The sequence below is a fragment of the Xyrauchen texanus genome, chromosome 43 (assembly GCF_025860055.1).
Source record: "Xyrauchen texanus isolate HMW12.3.18 chromosome 43, RBS_HiC_50CHRs, whole genome shotgun sequence".
Lineage (NCBI taxonomy): Eukaryota > Metazoa > Chordata > Actinopteri > Cypriniformes > Catostomidae > Xyrauchen > Xyrauchen texanus.
In genome coordinates this window covers 31,854,680-31,878,756 of record NC_068318.1, presented here as the reverse complement: position 1 = coordinate 31,878,756, position 24,077 = coordinate 31,854,680, and the positions used below count along the sequence as shown (strand labels likewise).

The 24,077-nt window shown below is 43.1% G+C and overlaps 1 protein-coding gene across 1 annotated transcript; it reads left to right on the top strand.

Moving 5' to 3' along the window:
* Window positions 1-1,411: 1,411 nt before the first annotated feature.
* Window positions 1,412-21,538, top strand: LOC127635781 (small G protein signaling modulator 1-like). Its single transcript, XM_052116000.1, has 25 exons — window positions 1,412-1,612; window positions 1,701-1,744; window positions 3,525-3,600; window positions 5,234-5,396; window positions 6,100-6,252; window positions 6,370-6,437; window positions 7,504-7,646; window positions 8,594-8,725; window positions 8,825-8,949; window positions 9,025-9,092; window positions 9,228-9,391; window positions 9,478-9,604; window positions 11,378-11,504; window positions 12,690-12,754; window positions 12,841-12,986; window positions 13,083-13,211; window positions 13,313-13,483; window positions 13,616-13,687; window positions 15,521-16,891; window positions 18,850-18,974; window positions 19,072-19,154; window positions 19,472-19,581; window positions 19,689-19,785; window positions 21,137-21,304; window positions 21,415-21,538. Exons 1-25 carry the CDS (start codon window positions 1,495-1,497, stop codon window positions 21,501-21,503), a joined length of 4,134 nt encoding a protein of 1,377 aa, XP_051971960.1. The 5' UTR covers window positions 1,412-1,494; the 3' UTR covers window positions 21,504-21,538.
* The last annotated feature ends 2,539 nt before the right edge of the window (window positions 21,539-24,077 follow it).

Below are 24,077 nucleotides of genomic sequence, written 5' to 3'. Positions count from 1 at the left end.
GGTGTCAAAATAAAAGTCCTCAGTCTAATTCTCTGCTGCGTGTCAAAATAAAAGTCCTCAGTCAATGTATCTGCTGCGTATCAAAATACAAGTCCTCAGTCTATTTCTCTGCTGCGTGTCAAAATAAAAGTCATCGGTCAATTTCTCTGCTGTGTATCAAAATAAAAGTCCTCAATCTATTTCTCTCCTGTTACAGAGGCTGACTGAGGAATTAAAATATGACCTTGAATTATTGATTATGATTACTAAATAAATAAATGGTAGTCATGGAGTGAATATAATTCTGATCTGTGCTCAATTTTGTTATTGGATAATTCTTATTACTGTTAACTGGGTGGATTTAATATATGGACTCATGACTATAAATTAAGTTAAATTAAAAAACGAGCAACTTGCATGTATGATAGATGTAAAGATTATTCAGAGACAGTAAATAAGGGGCTGTGAATGTTCCCTATTATCCCTAATTTACCATATTTGTACCATAATAACACTAATTGCATTAATTGTTGTATTTGTTGTAACCAATGTTGTAGATTTAAACAAAATGAGAGTATTTGTGAATGATGAATTTGTTGCATAAAACATTCATACTTGGTATCACCTTTGCATTTTTCGTTAACATTCACTTGCATCATTTTTTTTTTACAAAGTGCAATTCAATTATTTAGTAAAAGTAACAAATGCCATGTTTCGTGAATGATAATGACACCAAACTTTAGATTTTAATTCTTAGAGGTTATTGCTAGTAACTGAGATTTTTACAGTCGTTTTAGGGTTTTAGAGTTTGTTGACATTATATCGTCATGGTAATGAAGTTGTAAACTTGTTGCGGCAAGTGATTTAATCACAGTACAGTCATGTTAACACACATATTGTTTATGTCTTGTGTCTATACTTGTGAAACAGTATTTTAATGTTTACAGATTAAACCCCATTGACTTGCATTGGAAGTGACTCACTGGAACACACATTTGTGCTTTTATTAAAGAAAAGGAGGAACGAGTCGAAGTACATTTTTGTGCTAATCAACATTATGCCACAAATGCTGTCGACTGAGCTTCACTGAATATTCCTTTAAGGATTCATTTTGAGTAATTTGGCCCTCCATTGATACTAAAACAATACAAAATAAGCCTAGTGGCTGTCCATGGTGCTGGACCTCCCACCATGTGTACCAGGTGGTGTTTCAAAAGCCACCTGGTACACAATCAACACGCAAACACTCATTTATTGCACATGTTCTTCCTCACACATGTGTTGTATGCATGCGTCTCTGTCTAGCTCATGGAAAGGGGGCGTGGCTAACCCGCATCCCTGCTTCATGATTGGCCCGCGCTTGACCAATCACAGTAGGATGTACCGACACCCCCTCATCAACATCATTCTAATGAAGCAGATATTAGAACACATTACAAACCACAGAATCTCCTCCTTTGTAGAGGTCTGACTGAGGGGGATCAATCAACTCGATCAGTGAGATATTGATTATTAATGAGGTTCTTTGGATGTGTGTTCGCCACACCCTCGATGCGCAGCACTGACTCACATTGCGCACATTCACACCGAAAAACAACAGTGAACCCTCGACAGCACACATCAGCCATGGGAGGTGAGACACACGGCTTCTTTAGTTGTCGTCAGAGAATAGAAATAATAGAGTTATATGCGTAATACAGAATATGCCTATTTGTTTACAGAATCAGAGACGCGTCAGAGACTGCTGCGCACCGTGAAGAAGGAGGTGGGTGATGATCATCAGTCATTGTGCCATCTCTATTGATGATTCATCGAGGCTGTCAATCACAGATACATATGATAATCATAGTAAAATAGAGGGTTGCACTTCTTCAGTGATGTGTCAGATGGTTACCATATTCAAGTACAATGGTGTTTACATATGGTACACTTAGGTGCTTCAAAGAATACAATGGCACTATTATGCATGTCCATAAATAACATGTTTGGCACACAATATGCAATGACTTTATGAAAGGCAGTACTAAGCAACATTTCTGTAACAGCACTTAGTATTGGTGAATTACAACCATATTAAAGGGACAGTACACCCAAAAATGAAAATTCTCTCATCCCAGATGTGCATGACTTTCTTTCATCTTTCATCTGCAGAACACATTTGAAAATCATGTATAGAAGTATATCTCCGCTCTGTAGGTCCATATAATGCAAGTGAATGGTGACTTGAACTTTGAAGCTCCGAAAAGCACATAAAGGCTGCATACAAGTAATCAGTGGTTTAAGCCATGTCTTCAGAAGTGATATGAAAGGTGTGGGTGAGAAACAGATCAACATTTAAGTCCTTTTAAGGCCAGCTCACACTGGCCCAACAAACACCAGCGTCCAATGCTTGTTGGGTTTTGTCGGATCGGTGTGATCACCCCGTTAGCATTTGTCGCCACTCACTGGCGTCTGATTCCACCGTTTCAACGTGTTTAATCGGCGTTTGTCAGGTCTTGGAATGTTTGAGCCGTGTGGCATGATTTTCCAACAAACTCGGATGCGATCAGACTTCATCATGAGCCGTTGCCATGGCAACGAGATAAGCATCCCGGTCAACTTGCAGAAAATGAATGCGTGCGACCGCACCTGCAGGCCAATTTGGTTGCTTAGGAGACCTGGCTGGAGGAATACAAAATATTCTTAACTTTTTTTCTTAAGTTAGAAATTAAGAAGAAAAAGTGTAGGTGGCCTTGGTAGCTCAGCAAATATTGATGCTGACTATCACACGCGGAGATGCGAGTGACTCCAATTAGGTCTCCTAAGCAACCAAATTGGCCCGGTTGCTAGGGAGGGCAGAGTCACATGGGGCAACCTCCTCGTGGTCGCTATAATGTGGTACTCGCTCTCGGTGGGGCGTGTGGCGAGTTGAGCTTGGATGGCGTGAAGCCTCCACACGCGCTACGTCTCTGAATGGCTACCATGGTATTTACATGGTACTCCTACGTATCCTAGATACCATGATATTACCACAGTGTTTGTAAAACCAAAAACAATAAAAAAAACATGGTAGTTTGGCATTTTTGGCATCAGGTGTGAGGCGTCAACTTTACAAGCTAAAACTCCTCTGCTCAGAGTCACGCTTCAGCACATTTGAGCTCTCACACACATCGTGGAGTAGTGGTGGCATAGTGGGCTAATGCACATAACGGGTAATCAGAAGGTTGCTGGTTCGATCCCCACAGCCACCACCATTGTGTCCTTGAGTAAGGCACTTAACTCCAGGTTGTTCCGGAGGGATTGTCCCTGTAATAAGTGCACTGTAAGTCACTTTGGATAAAAGCGTCTGCCAAATGTATAAATGCATAAATGTAAATATGTCCATCTGCACACTGTATCCAATCATCATCACACGTTCAGCACAATCCCATATGACTCATTACGACTGCAGGTTCAAACGCGTCTCTGCATCGCTTTACTCACAGAGCTCGTACGTTAAGACCACTCCAGTAGGGTCCTCAACGCAGGTGATCTGGTGGTTGATTTGATATTTCTTGGTCTTTCAGGTGAAGCAGATCATGGAAGAGGCCGTGACCCGCAAGTTTGTGCATGAAGACAGCAGCCACATATATTCGTTCTGTGGTAAGATGACCATGAGCTTTTGGAAAGATGCTTTAAAAATAAACTTGGGTGTTGTAGGGTGCTAAAGTGGCTTGAGTGGTTGCATACTAGCTCTAGTCAATAGGGTCTTCCCTCTTGTCTACAGGTATGACTCGAGTCCCGTCCTTCAATGTAAGTCTATGGGAACTTTTAGTATTATCTCAAACTTTAGTGGGAAGTTTCATCTGTGAGCTGCTCTGTTGATATGGTGAAAAAAGACACTTTAGATAACTGAGAGGTGCTCACTTGTCTGACTGATAACACACATCATATCCGTTTGCCACGGCGAGCTGCGTAGCCTCCTCCACCTAACAATCTGTTCATGACAGAAATAACACACGATTCACATGTTCTGTAATCGTACAGATGAACATACTGTGAATATGAGTCATAGAGGACATATACTACTGGTCAACGGTTTGGACGCACTTGACTAAATGTATAAACAGTTTAAAGGCATTAGGCTGATTTGTACATCTCCGTAGTAGCCTGGTGCACACCTCTCCAAAAATGTAACTATGTTAATGGTAAATGGTCTGCACTTATATAGCCACCATCGGTGCGTCTCATTCACCCAATCACGCACCGATGGTGGCAGAGCTGCGCTAGCCTGGCATTGGGAGCAACATGGGGTTCAGTGTCTTGCCCAAGGACACTTCGGCATGTGGAGTCGTGTGGGCCGGGAATCGAACCGCCAACCCTGAGATTAGCAGCCGACCCGCTCTACCACCTTAGTCACAGCCTTCCTATGTGTTGCATGTACGCAGACCTCGACAACTGTGACCCGTCCGCTTTGTGACCGGCCTCCGCCAGAATGATTCAGAAAGCTATCGGAGGTAGTGTCACGTTTTCTCCAAGATTATTTTAAGATCTACGCATCACGTTTTATTTGGGCTCGTTTTAATCAGGAGCATCTGCTGTTAGGGTTCACAACTGTTTACACCTTAGACACTCTGTGCTTTCATGGCTTGTACTACTATATATATTTGGACTTTGAGAGAAACAATATGCTTGTTTTTACCTTTTAGAGAAAGAGAATTAGCGATCTGTAAAATGCTTTGACCGTATGTATGTTGTACAGCTGTACATTGGCTGTTTAATAAGTTATGAAGGCATGAATCAAGTCACGTACAAGGTTATCCTGGAAGAATATCTGACGATGTTCCCCAACTCTGAGGATTGGTTTCTCCAGCAGGACAATGCCCCATGCCACACAGATGGGTCAATCAATGTGTGGATGGAGGAGCACCGGATCAAGACTCTGTCATCTCCAGACCTGAACCCCATCGAACACCTCTGGAATGTGATCAAGAGGAAGATGGACGGCCACAAGTCATCAAACAAAGCCGAGATGCTTGAATTTGTGCACCTGGAGTGGCATAAAGTCACCCAACAGCGATGTGAAAGACTGGCAGAGATCATGCCAAGACACACGAAAGCTGTGATTGAAAATCAGGATTATTCCAGCAAATATTGATTTCTGAACTATAAGTTAAAACATTAATATTGTGTATTAATTACTGTATGAAATGGGATGGTATTGCATTTGACTTCTCTGGATTTTGGGTGTATGTTGGTGTATGCTGTAGCGTGTAAAGTCGCTCTGTTTCTGCAGGTGTGGTCGAAGCGTGTGTGCTTCACGGGCTGAAACGGCGAGCCGCCGGATTCCTGCGCAGTAACAAGCTGGCAGCTCTGTTCACGAAGGTGGGGAAGATGTTACCTCCGGCTGAAGAGCTGAGCAGAAAGGTCCAGCAACTGGAACGAATCATCGAGACCAAGTGAGAAAACATTTTCACATTTCTGCCAACACGAACCCACATTCGCAACCCATTTTATTCCCAAAATCGGACATATTTTTAGCGGAACAGGGCGAAAAAGTTGGCCGGTGCATTATTTTATCCATCAGTAATTGTTTGGATGTCGTAAAGTGTCTCTATATGACACATGGTTTAAAAATAAGAGGCCTTGATGATGGAAAGTCGTTTTTAGAGGCGTAAAAAAAAATGATCATCTTTAAAGTTGATGTAATATTTCAGTTGTGTGACCCGCCCCATCAACTGTGCTCAACCAATGGCGTGAGTTGGGGGCGGGACTATCTGGCTGTTTGAATAACTGCAGGCGAGTGGCGTATTTGGGAAGCTGTTTTGAAAACTTTGTTTATTTTTGCAATTTCGCTTGGTGGCCAGGGACAGATTACCGACCGGGCCAATGGGGCCAGTGCCCAGGGGCCCTTGACCACCAGGGGGCCCTTGACTGCCCGGGGGTGCCGTGATCCCCCCGCTTGAAAACCCTTTTGACCATGAACAACGAAAACAACTTTTGGGTGGAGGGGGGCCCTTGGAGATAATTGGCCCCAGGGCCTTTGCAAGTCATAATCCTTCCCTGTTGGTGGCGCAGAAATGACATACTTCAGCTTTAAAGGTAACAATTTGTGTTTTCTGTACTTTTCAATCTGATTCTGGATATTTGCTTGAACACAAGACAAAACCAGGGCCGGATGAGTCAAGACAGCGTCAGAAAACAGTGCAGACCGCCCAACCTGTCACCGCTGGCCATCAAACACCTGTGGATCCGCACAGCGCTCACAGAGAAGGTGCTGGACAAAATCGTCCTTTATTTGGTGGAGAACAGCAGGTAAAGATTTGTTTACTATATTTGAATGATTACTATTTGAAGGATCTTCACTCAAAATGCAATATACAGACTACATAACACATGGCATCTCTAGCGTGCTTTCATTTTATATTTCAGCAAGTTCTATGAACGGGAAGCTCTGCTGAGGGACCCAGTCGACGGTCCAATTCTTGCATCTTTGCTTGGTATATACTTATATATTTTCTAGCTATTTTTGTTTTGCTAAAATGAATGATTCTGTGTGTATATTTCTGTATAAGAGGTACAATTGAGGGCAAAATGAATGTGGCAGGGCGGAGGGTGGGGCCGGGTCATGATTACACACATCCGGCCGCTAATCAGGCTAATCAAGCCTCAGAGAGAATTAGAGGCCGACTGGAGACTGCAGTGCGACAGAGAGAGATTTACGGGCAGCTGTCCGACACCTGTGTGTGTGTGTGTTTGTCTTTTTGTTTCAGTTTTATATTAAACTATTATTTATATTGTCAGGCCGGTTCTCGCCACCTCCTTTCCATTGATCCCGTTACACTGGTGCCGAAACCCGGGAAGGAGGAGGAATGTGCCGTAGTAGAGTCCTCGCCACTACCATCCACCCCAACGGAGCAGCCGCGGCCATCTGCCGGAGGATGGAGGAGCCCGGCCGCCTGTGAGCGGACGAACTTCCACCGACCGCCAGGGCCAGTGCCAGGGGTGGGGGGAGACCCCTACCAGGCGCTAAATGCGGCGGGGTCGTGACGACCGCTGACTGCGAGCTGGGAGGAGCTCCCGGCCGACCACCTGGAGAACCGCTGCCAGGGGCGGGGGAGACCCCTTCTGTTTCCAGAGAACGCAGTGGGGCGTTCTGTCCGCCAGGGGCCGTAGGTCTTCCTCCGATCCGTCCGGGGAGGCGCGGCTCTCGTCCTGTCGGTGGAGGAGTGTGGAGGGGGCTCCCCGGCCTGAGAGAACGGGGGAGAAATGTGGCAGGGTGGAGGGCGGCGCCGGGATTCCACACATCCGGCCCCTAATCAGGCTAATTGGCCCTCGAGAGGGATAAAGGCCAACTGGAGACGGCAGTGGGACAGAGAGAGAGATTTTCGGACAGCTGTCCGACACCTGTGTGTGTGTGTGTGTGTGTGTGTGTGTTTTTGGTTCAGTTTTATATTAAACTGTTATTTATACTGTCAAGCCGGTTCTCGCCTCCTAACCCCCTTTACAACTAATAATAAAAAATAAAGCGTTTTGTTGATATGTTCCTGTGCTGTATTTTTGCAGTCGGTCCCTGTGCTTTGGAGTACACAAAAGCAAAGACGGCCAACCACTTCTGGACGGATCCGTCGGCTGATGAATTGGTGCGAAGACATCGTATTCACATCGGTCACTGCCGGCAAAACTCGCCCACTAAACGGCCAGCGCTCGTAAGACCCTCCAGCGTGTGTCCTTCTATCATTTGGATTCAGTCCATGCGAACGCAAGCATGGATTCATACGCAATGTAACCTATAGAAGAAGCCAATTAAGCACTTAACAATACAGTTTAATGCATAATTCATCAAATTAAACATAACTGAGTACTCCATGAAGTCTCATGAGCTATACGCTGCAAAATACTATATAGTATTTTTGCCTTGTATAAATATGTAAACATTCTTAAAAAAAATATATATATATATGTGCCCTATATACTGTATACTATATATAAACAGTATTGATAAGCATTAACATCATTACAACAAGCTTAAACAAAGAAAGAAAGAAAAATATTTTCACGTCTTGTTTTCCATCTTGTCTGAAGGGTGTTTAGATTTTTCTTTTCTGGAAAACAAGAGAAAAAAATACTGATTTAAAGGGACAGTTCACCCAAAAATTACAATGTTCTCATCCCAGATGTGTATAACTTTCTTGACACAAATTAAGACATTTTGAAGAATATTTCAGCTCTGTAGGTCCATACATTGCAAGTGAATGGTGACCAGAACTTTGAAGCTCCAAAAAGCACATAAAGGCAGCATAAAGGTCATCCATAAGACTCCAGTGGTTTAATCTATGTCTTCAGAAGTGATATGATAGGTGTGGGTGAGAAACTGCCTTTATATGCTTTTTGGAGCTTCAAAGTTCTGGTCACCATTCACTTGCGTTGCATGAACCTACAGAGCTGAGATAGTCTCTAAAAACCTTCATTTGTGTTCTGCAGAAGAAAGAAAGCCATACACATTTGGCATGGCATGAGGGCGAGTAAATGAGGAGAGAATTTAAATTTTTGGATGAACTGTCCCTTTAAGAAGATTATTTTTCGCAGTGTAAAAGAGTGTTAAAATGCTGTTAACATTCCTATTATGTTACAGATGAGATTTCTCCTGTTTTAGATTCAGAAACGTCAGTCGAGTGGCAGTATGGAAGACCGACCGTCTCTCTGGGCTCGGGATTATGTGGAATCCCTCCATCAGAATTCCAGAGCCACGTTACTCTTCGGAAAGAACAATGTCCTGGTGCAGCCTGTACGTCAGTTGTGAATTATTACTCAGAGATGCAAAACAAAGCTGTGGTGATATGCCAGTTTAATTAAAGTATGGCAATAAATCATGTCTGCTCTTTAGACGGATGATATGGAAGCGATCCCAGGATACTTCTCTCTTCATCAGACGGCCGATCTGATGACGCTGAAGTGGACTCCAAACCAGCTGATGAACGGCAACATGGGGGAGTTTGATTATGAGCAAAGGTGCGTTCAGTGTGATGCTGAGAGCCTCTTTGTGCTTGTCAACGAACATTGACCTTGTGTTTCATTTCTCCACAGTGTGTATTGGGATTATGCCATGACTATTCGTCTCGAGGAAATCGTGTATTTGCACTGCCATCAACAAGGTAAACAGATCAGTGTTACAGCAAGACGTTTTGTGGCCGAATGACTTCTTAACGGTATTTTCACATCCGCTGTAAATGGATCAAGTCTTCTCGATTAGTGGGTAAAGATATGTCAAATCTATTTGTGTGTCGTAGTGGACAGTGGTGGTACGGTGGTCTTGGTCAGCCAAGATGGAATCCAGAGACCACCGTTCCGATTCCCAAAAGGAGGTCATCTCTTGCAGTTCCTCACGTGTCTGGAAACAGGCCTTCTTCCTCATGGACAGTTAGATCCTCCGCTGTGGTCACAACGAGGAAAGGTCAGCTGAGAACTGTAAACGAGTTGTTCTTCAGCAGGTGGAATAAAGCCCTTGGGATTTTAGTGACGGCTTTATTTCTTTGGCAGGGAAAGGTGTTCCCAAAACTGCGTAAAAGAAGTCCTAATGGATCCTGTGAGTCATTCTCAGACAAAGATGAAGATGAAGCCACTGACTATGTTTTTCGGATAATATACCCGGGCAGTCAGGAGTTTGGTAGGTGCCTGTTGATGTGTAATAGATACATTCACTTGGCAAGAATGTTATTTAGACTTGTTTTTACTTGGCATACTACTCTTTGAAACTTATTTGTAATAATTGCACACTTTTAAAAAAGAAGTTTTTAACTTAATTCATTTTTTTGTATATTTAAAAGAGATTCATTTAGAGATATAACCATTTTTTTTTACAATTGTTACATCAGTTGCATTCCCGGACATCATCACGTGATATTATGTAGATATTTTCGCACATTAACGAATTCGATTTTTCTGAAAAATACTTTACTTACATTTAATCTCTTTCCCTTACTCTCACACACTTTTTTTGTCTTTAATGGGACTGCATCTCACGCACACACACACAGTCTCACGCAGACACGCACGCACGCACGCACGCACGCACACACACACACAGTCTCATGCGCGCACACACACACACACGCACGCACGCACACAGTCTCATGCGTACGCACACACACACACAGTCTCATGCGCAGCACACACACATAGTCTCACACACAGTCTCATGCGCGAGCACACACACATAGTCTCACACACAGTCTCACGCGCACACACACATACAGTCTCATGCGCGCACACACGCACACACACAGTCTCGCGCACACACATACAGTCTCATGGGCATGCACACACACACACACACACACACACACACACACACACACACACAAACACATACAGTCTCATGCGCGACACACACATATACACACACACATACATATGGTCTCACACACACATACAGTCTGACACACACACACACATACAGTTTCACATACAAACACACACAAATACAGTCTCACACATACACACACACGTACAGTTTCACACACAAAATACAGTCTCACACACACACACACACACATACTCTCAGGCACACACACACACACATACTCTCACGCGCACACACACATATATACACACATACACACAAATAGACACACACACACAAATAGACACACACAGACACATACAATCTCACACACATAGTCTCTCTCAGGTACATACACATTATTATGACACGTTTTATATTATTATTATTATTACGTTATTACACACACACACAGTCTCATGCAAACACACACATATATACACACATACACACAAATAGACACACACAGACACACACACCTATACAAACACAACTGACGAAACAGATGTAACAAACTTAACAAATCATCTATATCAAAGAAACACTTAATAATGGTGTGAAAAGAGCAAAAGTTCAAGCACACACGTGTGAATAAGAGTTTACATTTTACTTTGCCGGCCTCGACAGACTGATCTGATAATGAATCATCTGCAATAAACACAAAACATTTCATATAAAAACATTGCACACAAGTACAGACGTTGTGTCGTTGTGTTGTAAAGTCAAATGAAACTTCAGAAAAACCTTGAAAAAAAAAATATATATAAATATATTCAAAGGTATCATACTGGGTTAACTGTAGATAATGTATATTTGAAAATGTTTATGAATTTCTCAACTTTTTAATAATCAAAATAACTGCCATCATACATATTAACATTTATATTTTTCAGTGAACATGCCAAAAAACAGATCTTTTTACATGCATTATCAGCTAAGAAGATAACAATGAGCTACAATATGTTTTTAGATGAAAACAGTTGCATTATGAAAGATTTATAAGCTTAAATTACACAAGGTGAACGCAAAAGGAGGGTTAAATATGCATGTACGATTGAATAATATCTTATACTAATTGACTTTCTCTCATCGTTTCAGTGGCACCAGAATTCATGGATCAGACAGTGAACATGTGGCAGCCCACGCCCAGGAAGTCGTCTTGCTCTTCCTGTTCTCAGAACGGATCATCTGATGGCGGACTTCCTAATGGATGCAATCATGAAAGGCCAGTCTGATGCCCAGACGATCGACAAAGGATTTAGTGTATTTTATTAACGTCAACATCGTATTTCACCCCAATATATATATATATAAAAAAAACTTGTATTTATATTTATTTATATAATTATTTAGTTAAATATTTGTTTTGTTTACTTATTTATTTTTCCTCATTATTATTTACTTCTAATATTTATTTATTAATTTCATTTGTATTTATTTCCTTTAAAAAAATAAAAATGTATCTTATTATTTGGTCCATTACTTTTTTATTGCAATACAGTTCTGCAAATTATCAACATTTTTATTTATTTATTTATTAAAGTGCCGTAAACTTGCAATTGTATTTTACAAATGTACTGTATATATAATAATAGTAATATATATATAATAATAATATATAATTTGTTTCACATTAACGATAATGACACGCTGTGTTTTGCATTGCAATAATGGAATTGGGGTCAATAAAATGAAATTAATTGTCATTAAATGACACTGAATGTGCAAAATATCTTACTGCTGCTGAAATAGGCTTCATTTTCTTAAAGGAATATTCCGGGTTCAATGCAAGTGAAGCTCAATCGACAGCATTTGTGTCATAATGTTGATTACCACAAAAATACATTTCGACTCGTTCCTCCTTTTCTTTAAAAAAGCACAAATGTGTGTTCCAGTGGGACACTTCCAATGGAAGTCAATGGGGTTGTTTTTGGAGGGTTTAAAAGGCAGAAATGTGATGCTTATAATTTAATAAAAGCACTAATTCTTCTGTAAAACAAGCTTTTTACTTGATTATAGGGTTTACGGTGTTACGTCGCCATGGCAACGAAGTTGTAAAATTGTTTATAACTTCCCATTTGTGGTTATCAAGTGATTTAATGACCATAAAATCATGTTTACACACACATTGTTTACGTCTTGTGTCTATACTTTTACAACAGTGAGTATTTTAATATTTACAGATTAAACCCCATTGACTTGCATTGGAAGTGACTCACTGGAACACACATTTGTGCTTTATTAAAGAACAGGAGGAACGAGACAAAATACATTTTTGTGGTAATCAACATGCATTGAACCCGAAATATTCCTTTAAGGCTAAATATTATTTCTATTTATTGTCTTTTGGGTGCAAAATGACCTGGACGTGCTATTCGTGAGATTTACTGTTTGTTTGTTCCTCATTCAGGGCGCCACTGAAGTTACTCTGCGAGACCATGAAACACCAGATCATTTCTCGTGCTTTCTACGGCTGTAAGTATCACATGATATTTACGGTCTTATACGCATTTATGAAGCTATTCGTAGTTCTGACTCGTGATCTGATGTGTGTCTTTAAGGGTTGGCGTACTGCCGTCACCTGTCCACCGTCCGCACACACCTGTCAGCTCTAGTCAACTTCACCATTGTTGAGCCTGATATCCCTTATGATGCTAAAGGAGGACTCTCAGCAGAAGTGTGGAAAGCGTTCCTACAGGACAGCGCTGTATGTGATGTTGCATGCATACTTCTTTAAAATGCTGAAATGCTCCATGGCCTCAGATGTTTAAAACTAAGCAGTAAACTCCCTCTTCCTGTGCAGACTTATGGCGAAGAGGAACTTCTGCGTCTGGTGTATTATGGTGGTGTAGAGCCGTCTCTGCGTAAAGAGGTCTGGCCCTTCCTGTTAGGACACTATCAATTCACCATGACACTTCAAGAACGGAAAGAGGTGAGCTGAAGTGTCTTAAAGTGGCAGATGGAGTGTAATGTTCATATTTGGACCCCATTTACTTTCTTAAAGGGACAGTTCACCCAAAAAACTCTTTTCAGGTGGATGAGCAGATTCGAGTGTGTTACGAGCAGACGATGAGCGAGTGGTTGGGATGTGAAGCCATCGTACGACAGCGTGAGAAGGAACAGCACGCCGCGGCTCTCGCTAAATGTGCGCCGGGCGCTAGCGTGGACCGCGAATCGTGCCACGACTCCACCATCAGCACGGATGTAAATGCTTAGGATTGTATCCACCTACACATATCGGATGTGCTGTGAACCAACAGGAAGTTGTAGATATAACCTGACGATTACATGCAGATATATTTAATGCATTTAATGCATTTGTGCTTCTCTCGCCAGTCGTCGCAGGGCAGCAGCTCAGATAAACACAGTCACGCTTGTTCAAAGAGCGACTCCAGCAGCAGCACTCAGGTGAGATGCGTTAAATTATGCATTAAAAACAGCATGAACTCAAAATTGGCCCGACCCAAAGGGCAATGCCAATGCTCAGAAAGACTTGATGGAAGTCTCCAGTTCCTTTATGCATTTGAGTTTATATTGGACTGGTAATCTGGCATACCGGGCATTTTCCCGGTGGGCTGACGCACCTTGGGGCCGATCAGGGGCGGAGTGGCCATCGGGAGAACCGAGCGGGTCAGTGGGTTGGCCGGGAAATGGGCCACGATAAGCTAAAATGAGCCGCCATGTTAGGCAGAACGGACCACAAAACGGTGCCGCGATATGCAGAAAAGGATAGCGAACACCCCCTCGCTCAACTTTTGGGCCAGTTGCTGTGTAAAATCCCGGGACGATTTCTCTTCCCAGTCCAGCCCTGCTGTGAAGAGCATGAAACATGAGACAAAACAAAGACAAATCAAGGGAATTATCACGTGTGAGCAGAATATATATACAGTATATACAGTCGTGTGAAAAAGAAAGTACACCCTCCTTGAATCATCTGGTCCTTAGCAGGTCTTAAAATGAGGTAAATACAACCTCAGATGACCAACAACACATGACATATTACAACGTGTCAACAAAAATAAAGCCAAAATGGAGAAGCCATGTGTGAAAAACTAAGTACACCCTATAAGAATTAAGAGGCTAAGTAGTAGCCAGGTGCTGCTAATCAAATGCCCTTGATTAATTGATCATCAGCAAGTGTGACCTCCACTATAAAAGCCGAAGTTTTAGCAGTTTGCTGGTCTGGAGCATTCAGGTGTGTGTTAACACAATGCCAAGGAGGAAAGACATCAACAATGATCTCAGAGAAGCCATTGTTGCTACCCATCAATCTGGGAAGGATTATAAAGCCATTTCCTGACCACTTAAAGTCAATTTTTCTACAGTGAGAAAGGTTATTCACAAGTGGAAAACATTCAAGACAGTTGCCAATCTTCCCAGGAGTGGACGTCCCAGCAAATTCACCCCAAGGTCAGACTGAAGAGGTACATCTCAGACTCTACAGGCCTCAGTTAGCATGTTAAATGTTAACGTTCATGACAGTACAATTAGAAAGAGACTGAACAAGACTGGCTTGTTTGGAAGGGTTTGCCAGGAGAAAGCCTCTTCTCTCTAAACAAGCACATGGCAGCACGGCTTAGGTCAAAGCTGCATCTGAACAAACCACAAGACGTCTGGAACAATGTCCTTTGGACATACGAGACCAATGTGGAGATGTTTGGCCATAATGCACACAGCGCCACATTTGGCGAAAACCAATCCCCATCAGAACAAACACCTCATATCGACTGTGTCCAGAACTCTACCCGATTGAAATGCTGTGGCGGGACCTTAAGAGAGCCGTGCATAAACAAATGCCCGCAAACCTCAATGAACTGAAACAACGTTGTAAGGAAGACTGGGCTATAATTCCTCCACAACGATGTGAGAGACTGATAAAGTCATACAGAAAACGATTACTTGATGTTATTGCTGCTAAAGGTGGTTCTACAAGCTATTGAATCATAAGGTGTACTTAGTTTTTCACACATGGCTTCTCCATTTTGGCTTTATTTTTGTTAAATAAATCATGACGTGGTGTAATATGTCATGTGTTGTTGTTGTTCATCTGAGGTTGTATTTAACTAGTTTTAAGATTTGTATTATGTCCCGATACATAAAACCATAGAAATCAAGGAGGGTGTACTTACTTTTTCACAAGCTTAAATTTTTTTTAAATACCACAGAGCTTAAAGAGCTTTAAGTTAACGAAACCATATGCTGAAATCCATCTCACATTTTGTCTATTTGACCCCTCGACAGGTATTTGGGTCTGTTGATGAGGTGGACCCAATTGAATCCGAGCCCAAACCAAAAGATGAGAAGCCGCAGCCCAAAATTCCCAACGGAGCTCTCCCAAACTGCTCCAGTTCTCCGGACTCTGGCCATCCATCATCTCGTAACTTCTCTGTGACCTCCGGTATGTCAGACTGCTCTCCGAGCACCGAGGAGGCTTCAACACAAGAGTCTGGACCCAAAACCACAGCTCAAGAACCTTCGGTTGCGACCTCAGAGGTTCCGTCTGAAGTTCACAGCAGTTCCGACCCGGAAGACGAGTCCAAAGAGGAGCTATTGCAAAACATCTCCACCGCTCGGGACACAGCGAATGAAGATACTGCCATTTCACAAACAGAGAGCATTACTTCGGATGTTGAGTTGGTTAAACCTCCAGTAAGTGGCAAACGACAAACCTCTGATGCTGAAGAATCATGTAGGACTGAAGCACACAAGTCAGTAGTTCCCGAAGAAGGTCCAAACTCAAGAAATGCAACTCATGGTGCAGGAAACACTGAACCTAAAATGCATCCCCGCCCTGAAACTGAAGCCAGAAAACCTTCACATGACAATGAAAATGAGCGTGAACTTCAATCATCAAAAGATCCAATTGAAGAAATGATCAAGGTTGAGGGATGTGTCACTTCAGCGTCTGTAGAAGACAACACAAGCTCAAAGACTGACCAGACGGCTGATTTAGCAGTTGAGGAACGCAATGACACTGACTCCAAATGTAGTGATCCAGGCCTGAAAGAGGACGTCAATATCTCTCAAACGGATGAAAACAAGAATGAACACAGAACCTCTGAGATGACCGGCAACCCTGAGGAGAACATGTCTACAAACGTCTCCGAACGTTCATCGGAGCCAAACACCCCAATGGATGCTGACAACTCCACCACACCACAAATGACCCACTGGGATTCTGATCGCAGTAGAGCCACATCAATAATCAAACAAATGACCGAATCGGAGTCGGAAAGCTGTGGTCCGATCACCTCACCATCAAAACAATCTCCAGATATGTCCGACGACTCGCCTTCGGCCTTGGAAATGGAGGAGATTTCTTCGTCTGTAGTTCACATGCCGTCGGAGTGTAACATATTGAAGACGCCTCTTACAATGGCTCGTCCCACGCCGGTGTCGACCTCGGGGGAGATATCGGCCATGCAAATGCCAGCGTTGGAGATCTGCACAGAGCCCGGTGTGAACATGAGCCCGGAGGGAACGGAACCTGTGCTCTCCGAGGAAGAACCGGAGACGGAGAACTTGTTTCCCAAACCAGACTCTCTGGCGGTCACAGGAGAACACAATAATGTCATCGCATCTCCGGTGTCGTCAATTGGAACCACTTACTCAGTAAGATCACTTTATAGTAGCAGAGGAATTCTCCGTTTAATATTGTGGGATCATCAAAGACTACTATAATGAGGGATGGTATCAGATTTGCCGATTTGCCGTTTTGATTCCAATTTAAATTCTGATTAATTTGGGTGCACTGCAAAACAACTAATTTCGTAATGAGTATTTTTGTCTTATTTTCTGGTAAAAATATTCTTCTCCCCAATTTGGAATGCCCAATTCCCAATATGCTCTAAATCCTCGTGGTTGCATCAGTTGCCTCCGTGTCTGAGACCATCAATCCACGCATCTCATCTCGTGGCTTGTTGAGCGCGTTACCGCGGAGACGTAGCGCGTGTGGAGGCTTCACGCTATTCTCCGCGGCATCCACGCACAACTCAACACATGCCCCATTGAGAGCGAGAACCACATTATAGTGACCACGAGGATGTTACCCTCCCATACCCATGCAACTCTACCCTCACTAGCAACTGGGCCAATGTGGTTGCTAAGGAGACCTGGCTGGAGTCACTCAGCACACCCTGGGCATTCCTAACCTGAGCTACCCAGGCCCCATGAATGGATTTTTTTAAAGCGGCATATCAAATTAAACTAGAGACGCTAATCTTTACAACCAAACAGGTTTCAATGAAAAAACGTAAAGAGGTTTCTTACCAGAGGCCCTTTTGTTGGCGCTGTGCCCATAAGAGCGCTTAACGGAAATCGACGTCACGCTGTGTCAAGTGACTCGGTGCATCAGAAGTATAACCCTTAAATGACAGCGTAGAATCTTGTAAACAGTATTCAATCGGTTTTAATTCATTTAAAGTATGCGTTGCAGCCTGCAGCAGTGGTTCAGGTGGTTGAGCGGGTCGGCTGCTAATCGCAGGGTTGGCGGTTCGATTCCCGGCCCACATGACTCCACATGCCGAAGTGTTCTTGGGCAAGACACTGAACCCCAAGTTGCTCTCAATGGCAGGCTAGCACCTTGCATGGCAGCTCTGCCGCCATTGGTGTATGAGTGTGTGTGTGAATGGGTGATTGGGACACAGTGTAAAGCGCTTTGGTAACCTCTAAGGTTAAAAACGTTGCTATATAAGTGCAGACTATTTACCATGAATCAATATTGGGATCGTTTAAATGAAGAACCTATAATTTTATAATTGGAAAATCTTTTTTTTTGTTTTTTTGCCAGGCCTAATTTTTAAATCAAACACTTGGTTGACTTTTTTCAGCTAAAATCGGGCTTAACGAAATTTGAAACACTGCCCCTAGTGGCCAAAGTGGTAAGTGTTGTTGGCCGTATGGGCTCCATTTTTCAGTGTGAAATGTCCACAGAGGGGCACCAAAAGTGAGTTACGAAGCAAGTTGTTTTCAGCTGGACAAACTGTAATAGGAACGTTTATTTTATAAACTGTACACCCCAAACCCAACCCCCATACCTAATCCTAAACCTAACCATCAGTGGAGAAAAGATTACATGTATGAGGTCAAAATGCAACCTCCAATTCACGCTCGTCACCGATTATGCAAGCGTGATTACTTCCTGGAATGATCGCGGAATCCCAAATTGGGGACTGCTGACCTAACGTGCTTCCAGTTGCACCACAGGGGAAGGTAAACTCACCGGGTCCAATGCAAAAATGTCTGATTAGAGTTGGACCTTGTGGGTGAGTCGGCATAATATGGCCGATTCTAGAGAACTGGAACTCTCGGAAACCGCATGACGACTTCCCGTGTGATCATGTAGGGAATTAATCGATTCAAACACGTATTGGTCATTTCGTTTAAATGTCTTCAATGAGACAATTGAGCAACCATCCTGAGATCTGAATGCAGCCCAAAAGTAAATCTATTAGAGTAGATTATATCTAGAAAAATGTATATCCTCTATAATCATTTCCATGCCTGGACATCACAATTTTAACAGGTTTTCAATGTCTCTTTTTTTTTGTATTGTCTTTACCGGTGAGCAGCAAGAACTAGTAGACCTGTACACACTCAATCTACACCGTATTGACAAAGACGTCCAGCGATGTGATAGAAACTTCTGGTATTTCACTCCGGCCAACCTCGAGAAACTACGCAACATCATGTGCAGGTAAAATACACTGTATATTCTTGACAGTTATCATTGAGTTAAAGAAACATATCTACGCCATTGCGCTGATGTTCTACGTTCGATGTCTTTCTGTCAGTTATGTGTGGCAGCATCTTGACATCGGTTACGTCCAGGGAATGTGTGATTTACTTGCACCCCTGCTGGTCATTCTGGATGATGGTATGTTAATGTAAAGTCACTATTTATGTACCTCAACCATAGTGAGCTCTATATGTATTGTGTATATACAAATGGATAGTTCATTTGTGAACGCACATCAGTTGAATTCTACATTAAGGGGCTTTATACACCAAGTGCATTTTGGCACGTCTTTTATCCATTTTAGACGTAAACGTGCAGTAGATGGACGTCATTTGACGTCATTTCAGACGCCGGCGTCTGTTCTATTTGTTGGGCGTAGAAGTTGCTAAACACGCAAAACATCCCACTGTATTTTATTCCACGTGTCTGAATGGTCTCTTATTGTTTCAAATCAGAGGCGACGGCTTTCAGCTGCTTCACGGAGCTCATGAAGAGAATGAATCAGAACTTTCCTCACGGTGGCGCTATGGACACCCACTTCGCCAACATGCGCTCACTCATCCAGGTTTTACCCAGAATCCCATGCATATAACACATATATACTCAATGTATACCGCTGATGTCCCAGTTGGTGTGTCCGGCTCATTTCATTTGTCTGTATAACCTGTTTAGATTCTGGACTCTGAACTGTTCGAGCTCATGCAGCAGAACGGAGATTACACACACTTTTACTTCTGTTACCGCTGGTTCCTCCTAGACTTCAAGAGAGGTGAGTGTATCGACACTTGTGTCTGAAATATTCCAGGTTAATTATTAAGTTAAGCTCTTGTGGTTGGGAGGAGGGCGGAGGGCTGGGTCGTGATTCCGCACAACCGGCCGCTAATCAGGCTAATCAAGCATCCGAGAGGGATAACGCCGAGTGGAGACGGCAGTGGGACAGAGAGAGGGAGAGATTTACGGACAGCTGTCCGACACCTTTGTGTGTTTGTCTTTCTTATTAAAATATTATTTATATTCTCAAGCCAGTTCTCGCCGCCTCCTTTCCTTTCCATTAATCCCTTTACACTGGTGCTGAAATCACCAGTGGGAAGGAGGAGGGATGAGCCGTAGTGGAGTTTTCGCCGCTACCATCCACCTGAAAGGAGCAGCCGCGGCCATCCGCCGGAGGACGGAGGAGTCCGGCTGCCTGGAAGCGGAGGAATGGCCGCCGACCGCGAGGGGAGGAGGGGCTCCCAACCAACCGTCTGGAGTGGTTACCGCTGCCAGGGGCGGGGGAGACCCCTACCGTCCAAAAAATGTGGCGGGGCATTCCGTCCGCCAGGGGCCGGAGGACTGCCTCTGATCCGCCCGGAGAGGCGCGACTGTCGTCCATTAGAGGGTGGAGGAGTGGCCGAGGACCGAGCTACGGCGTTTCGGAGAACCGGCGAGTAAGTGTTTTTTCTCTCTCTCTCTCTCACACTGCCGCTCCGAATTGGCCTTTCCCTCTCTTTTTGTAAATGTTTTATTAATTTGGCACGATCACCGTTACGGCGTGTAGGTGCCACATTCTTTTTACCCTCATCCAGGTAGACGGGGATGACCTGCCGGGCAGACGGGGCAGAAAGCACGCCCCTCCCCAGGGAAAGGGTGGTACGTCATGCCAGGGGCTGAGAGAACGAGGGGGGAATGTGACAGGGCTGAGGGCGGGACCATGATTCCACACACCCGGCCCCAAATTAGGCTAATCAAGCCTCAGAGAGCGATAAAGGCCGACCGGAGATGGCAGTGGGACAGAGAGAGAGAGATTTACGGGCAGCTGTCCGACACCTGTGTGTGTTTGTCTTATTGTTTAATTCTCAAGCCGGTTCTCGCCGCCTCCTTTCCACGAATCCCATTACAGCTCTATAGACAGCATCTTTGACAAGCGGTGACAGATTCGTCCCTTGATGTATACAAAAGAATGGAAAACACATTTACATGAATGCACTTACAATGGACGTCTATGGGGCAAGGGCTCTGGACCGTTGGACCCATAGACTTATTTTAGACTGTTTTACAAACTGAGGGACATTACGGTCTATGGTAGTCGACAGCATGCCACAATTACATGCTCTGAATTAATATGCAAGTTCTCCTTCCAGAAATGGTGTATGACGACGTGTTCTCTGTATGGGAGACCATCTGGTCCGCCCGCTACGCCTCATCCGGGCACTTTGTACTCTTCATCGCGCTGGCTTTGGTGGAGCTGTACCGCGACATCATCCTGGAGAACAACATGGACTTCACGGACATCATCAAGTTCTTCAACGGTGAGATGAGCGTGACGTCGCTTCCCGTTTCCCGCGAAGAATCTTTAGACCTTTAAATGTGTGTGTGCAGTATTGCATAATCAATGTCATTTTTAATTGTCTTGTTCTAGAAATGGCTGAGCGTCATGACGTCCCAAAGCTGCTGGTGATGGCGCGAGACTTGGTCCACAAAGTCCAGATTCTCATTGAGAATAAGTGATTCGGTTTCACTCTCATTTTGCCCTGCATTAGGAAACGACTAAAAGACTCTGTGCCTGTTCTAGGCCATAAAAGCAAAACAAACACCTGAGCTGAAGCAAATGACAAAAGCAGCTTCGCTTTATCGTATATAGCCCGAAGGGTTCCATTATACACCATAGATCCACAAAGAGAGGCTTTCAATCATTCGAGAGACGTTTGCCAATTAATCCAAGTGACTGCATGTGTGATCTCGTTAGCTTAAAGACCCCATGAACAAACTGACAAATGCCGTTTTCTGTCCTGTGTTGTTTTTCCCATTGAAACAGGAAGCCAATAGCCTTGAGGCGACTAGATTTTGTTGACTTATTTTTATGATGTATTTTTGGTCTTTCCCAGAAGAGAAAGACGTCAACTTTTAAATGCATATGTCTGTTAAAATTGCGTTTTGCCACTTTTAGGTGTCCAGCAACATATAATTGACCTCAGATCTAACAGACATGGACGTTTTGATATCATAGTGTCTTTGAGAGGAAAGATGATTAATAACAGAATATATACGTATAAGAGAGATATTAAAGAATACATGCAGAATAGTTTTGTGTATGTCAACAAATTGCTAATATATACAGTATATATATATATATATATATCTAACGGTGGCCAGCTGGGCAATGTGTATAACCCTCCCTCTCCTGGCCTCAAGAGGTGCACTAGCCTCCTTGTTAGCGCACCGCCTCCCACGCCGGTTCTAGTCCCGTATGGAGCGGGTGGAACAGGAGCGTCGCAATGGTGCCTTGACCCGGATGGTAGTGAGGTTTAGGCGGGGTGAGTGTAACGGTGGCCAGGTGATAGATAACTGTGCAATGTCTATAAACCTCACTCTCCTGACCTCAAGAGGTGCACTAGCGATTGACGCTAGAGTCTGTAGCCTTTAGCCTCCTTGTTAGCGCACCCGCCTCCCACCCCGGTTCTAGTCCCGTACGGAGCGGGTAGAACAGGAATGTCACAATGGTGCCGTGACCCGGATGGTAGTGAGGTTTAGGCGGGGTGAGTGTAACAGTGGTCAGCTGATAGATAACTGTGCAATGTCTATAAACCTCACTCTCCTGCCCACAAGAGGTGCACTAGCGATTGACGCTAGAGTCTGTAGCCTTTAGCCTCCTTGTTAGCGCACCCGCCATGCCGGTTTGAACCCGTTCGGAGCGGGGCGACCAGAGCCGGTTACATGCATATATATATATATATATATATATATATATATATATATATATATATGATTATCTATAAATGCAATGATGTGTGACAAAATGCTAAACTGCACCGTTTCTAACAGATTTTCTAAAAGCACAAATTATTAAAATCAATGCTGTACATGAATTTATTTTTCAAATATATGAAAAGTTAAGTGGGTTATTCATCTGTCACGATCATTACCGGAAATGTTTAGCATACTTCATACATCACTTTACGATATTTGCACAGAACGATTTGTCTGTGGAATGAGACGGCACCTGTTTTCAGGTGTGAACACACTTTAATTGAAAGAGTTGAAAGTGAATTACTGTCATTTTAGGCTAAAAATATCTGTATGTTCTGAACATATTTCTCACCATATCGTTCATAAGACGTTTGCTTAAGGAAAATGATGCCGGGTTTTAGGACCATACATAGTTTTTGCACTGTGACAATTGAGCAAATTTCACTGTCTGTGTATGTGTGTATGTATGTATGTATGCATGCATGTATGTGTGTGTGTGTATGTATGCGTGTGTGTGTGTGTGTATGTATGCATGTATGTGTGTGTGTGTGTGTGTGTGTGTGTGTGTGTGTGTGTATGTGTGTGTATGTATGTGTGTGTGTATATATGTGTGTATGCGTGTGTGTGTGTATGTATGCATGTATGTGTGTGGTTGTATGTGTATGTGTATGCATGTATGTGTGTGGTTGTATGTGTATGTGTATGCATGTATGTGTGTGGTTGTATGTGTATGTGTATGCATGTATGTGTGTGGTTGTATGTGTATGTCTATGCATGTATGTGTGTGGTTGTATGTGTATGTGTATGCATGTATGTGTGTGGTTGTATGTGTATGTGTATGCATGTATGTGTGTGGTTGTATGTGTATGTGTATGCATGTATGTGTGTGGTTGTATGTGTATGTGTATGCATGTATGTGTGTGGTTGTATGTGTATGTGTATGCATGTATGTGTGTGGTTGTATGTGTATGTGTATGCATGTGGTTGTATGTGTATGTGTATGCATGTATGTGTGTGTGTGTATGTGTGTGCATATATGTGTGTGTGTGTATGTATGTATGTGTGTGTGTATGTATGCATGTGTATGTGTGTGTGTGCATGTATGTGTGTGTGTGTGTGTGTGTGTGTGTGTTTTTATGTATGTCAATTGAGCAAATTTCACTGTCATGCAAAAAATTTTAAAATTGTAACATTTATATTCATCATGTTGGTATTAGTTGACCTACATTTAATTTATGTTGATTAAAAAAAGGGAATCATTGTATTACAGCAATGAGAATGTATTGAGATTGCCATTGGGAATATAAATAACCAGAATCGTAAAGAAACTGAACG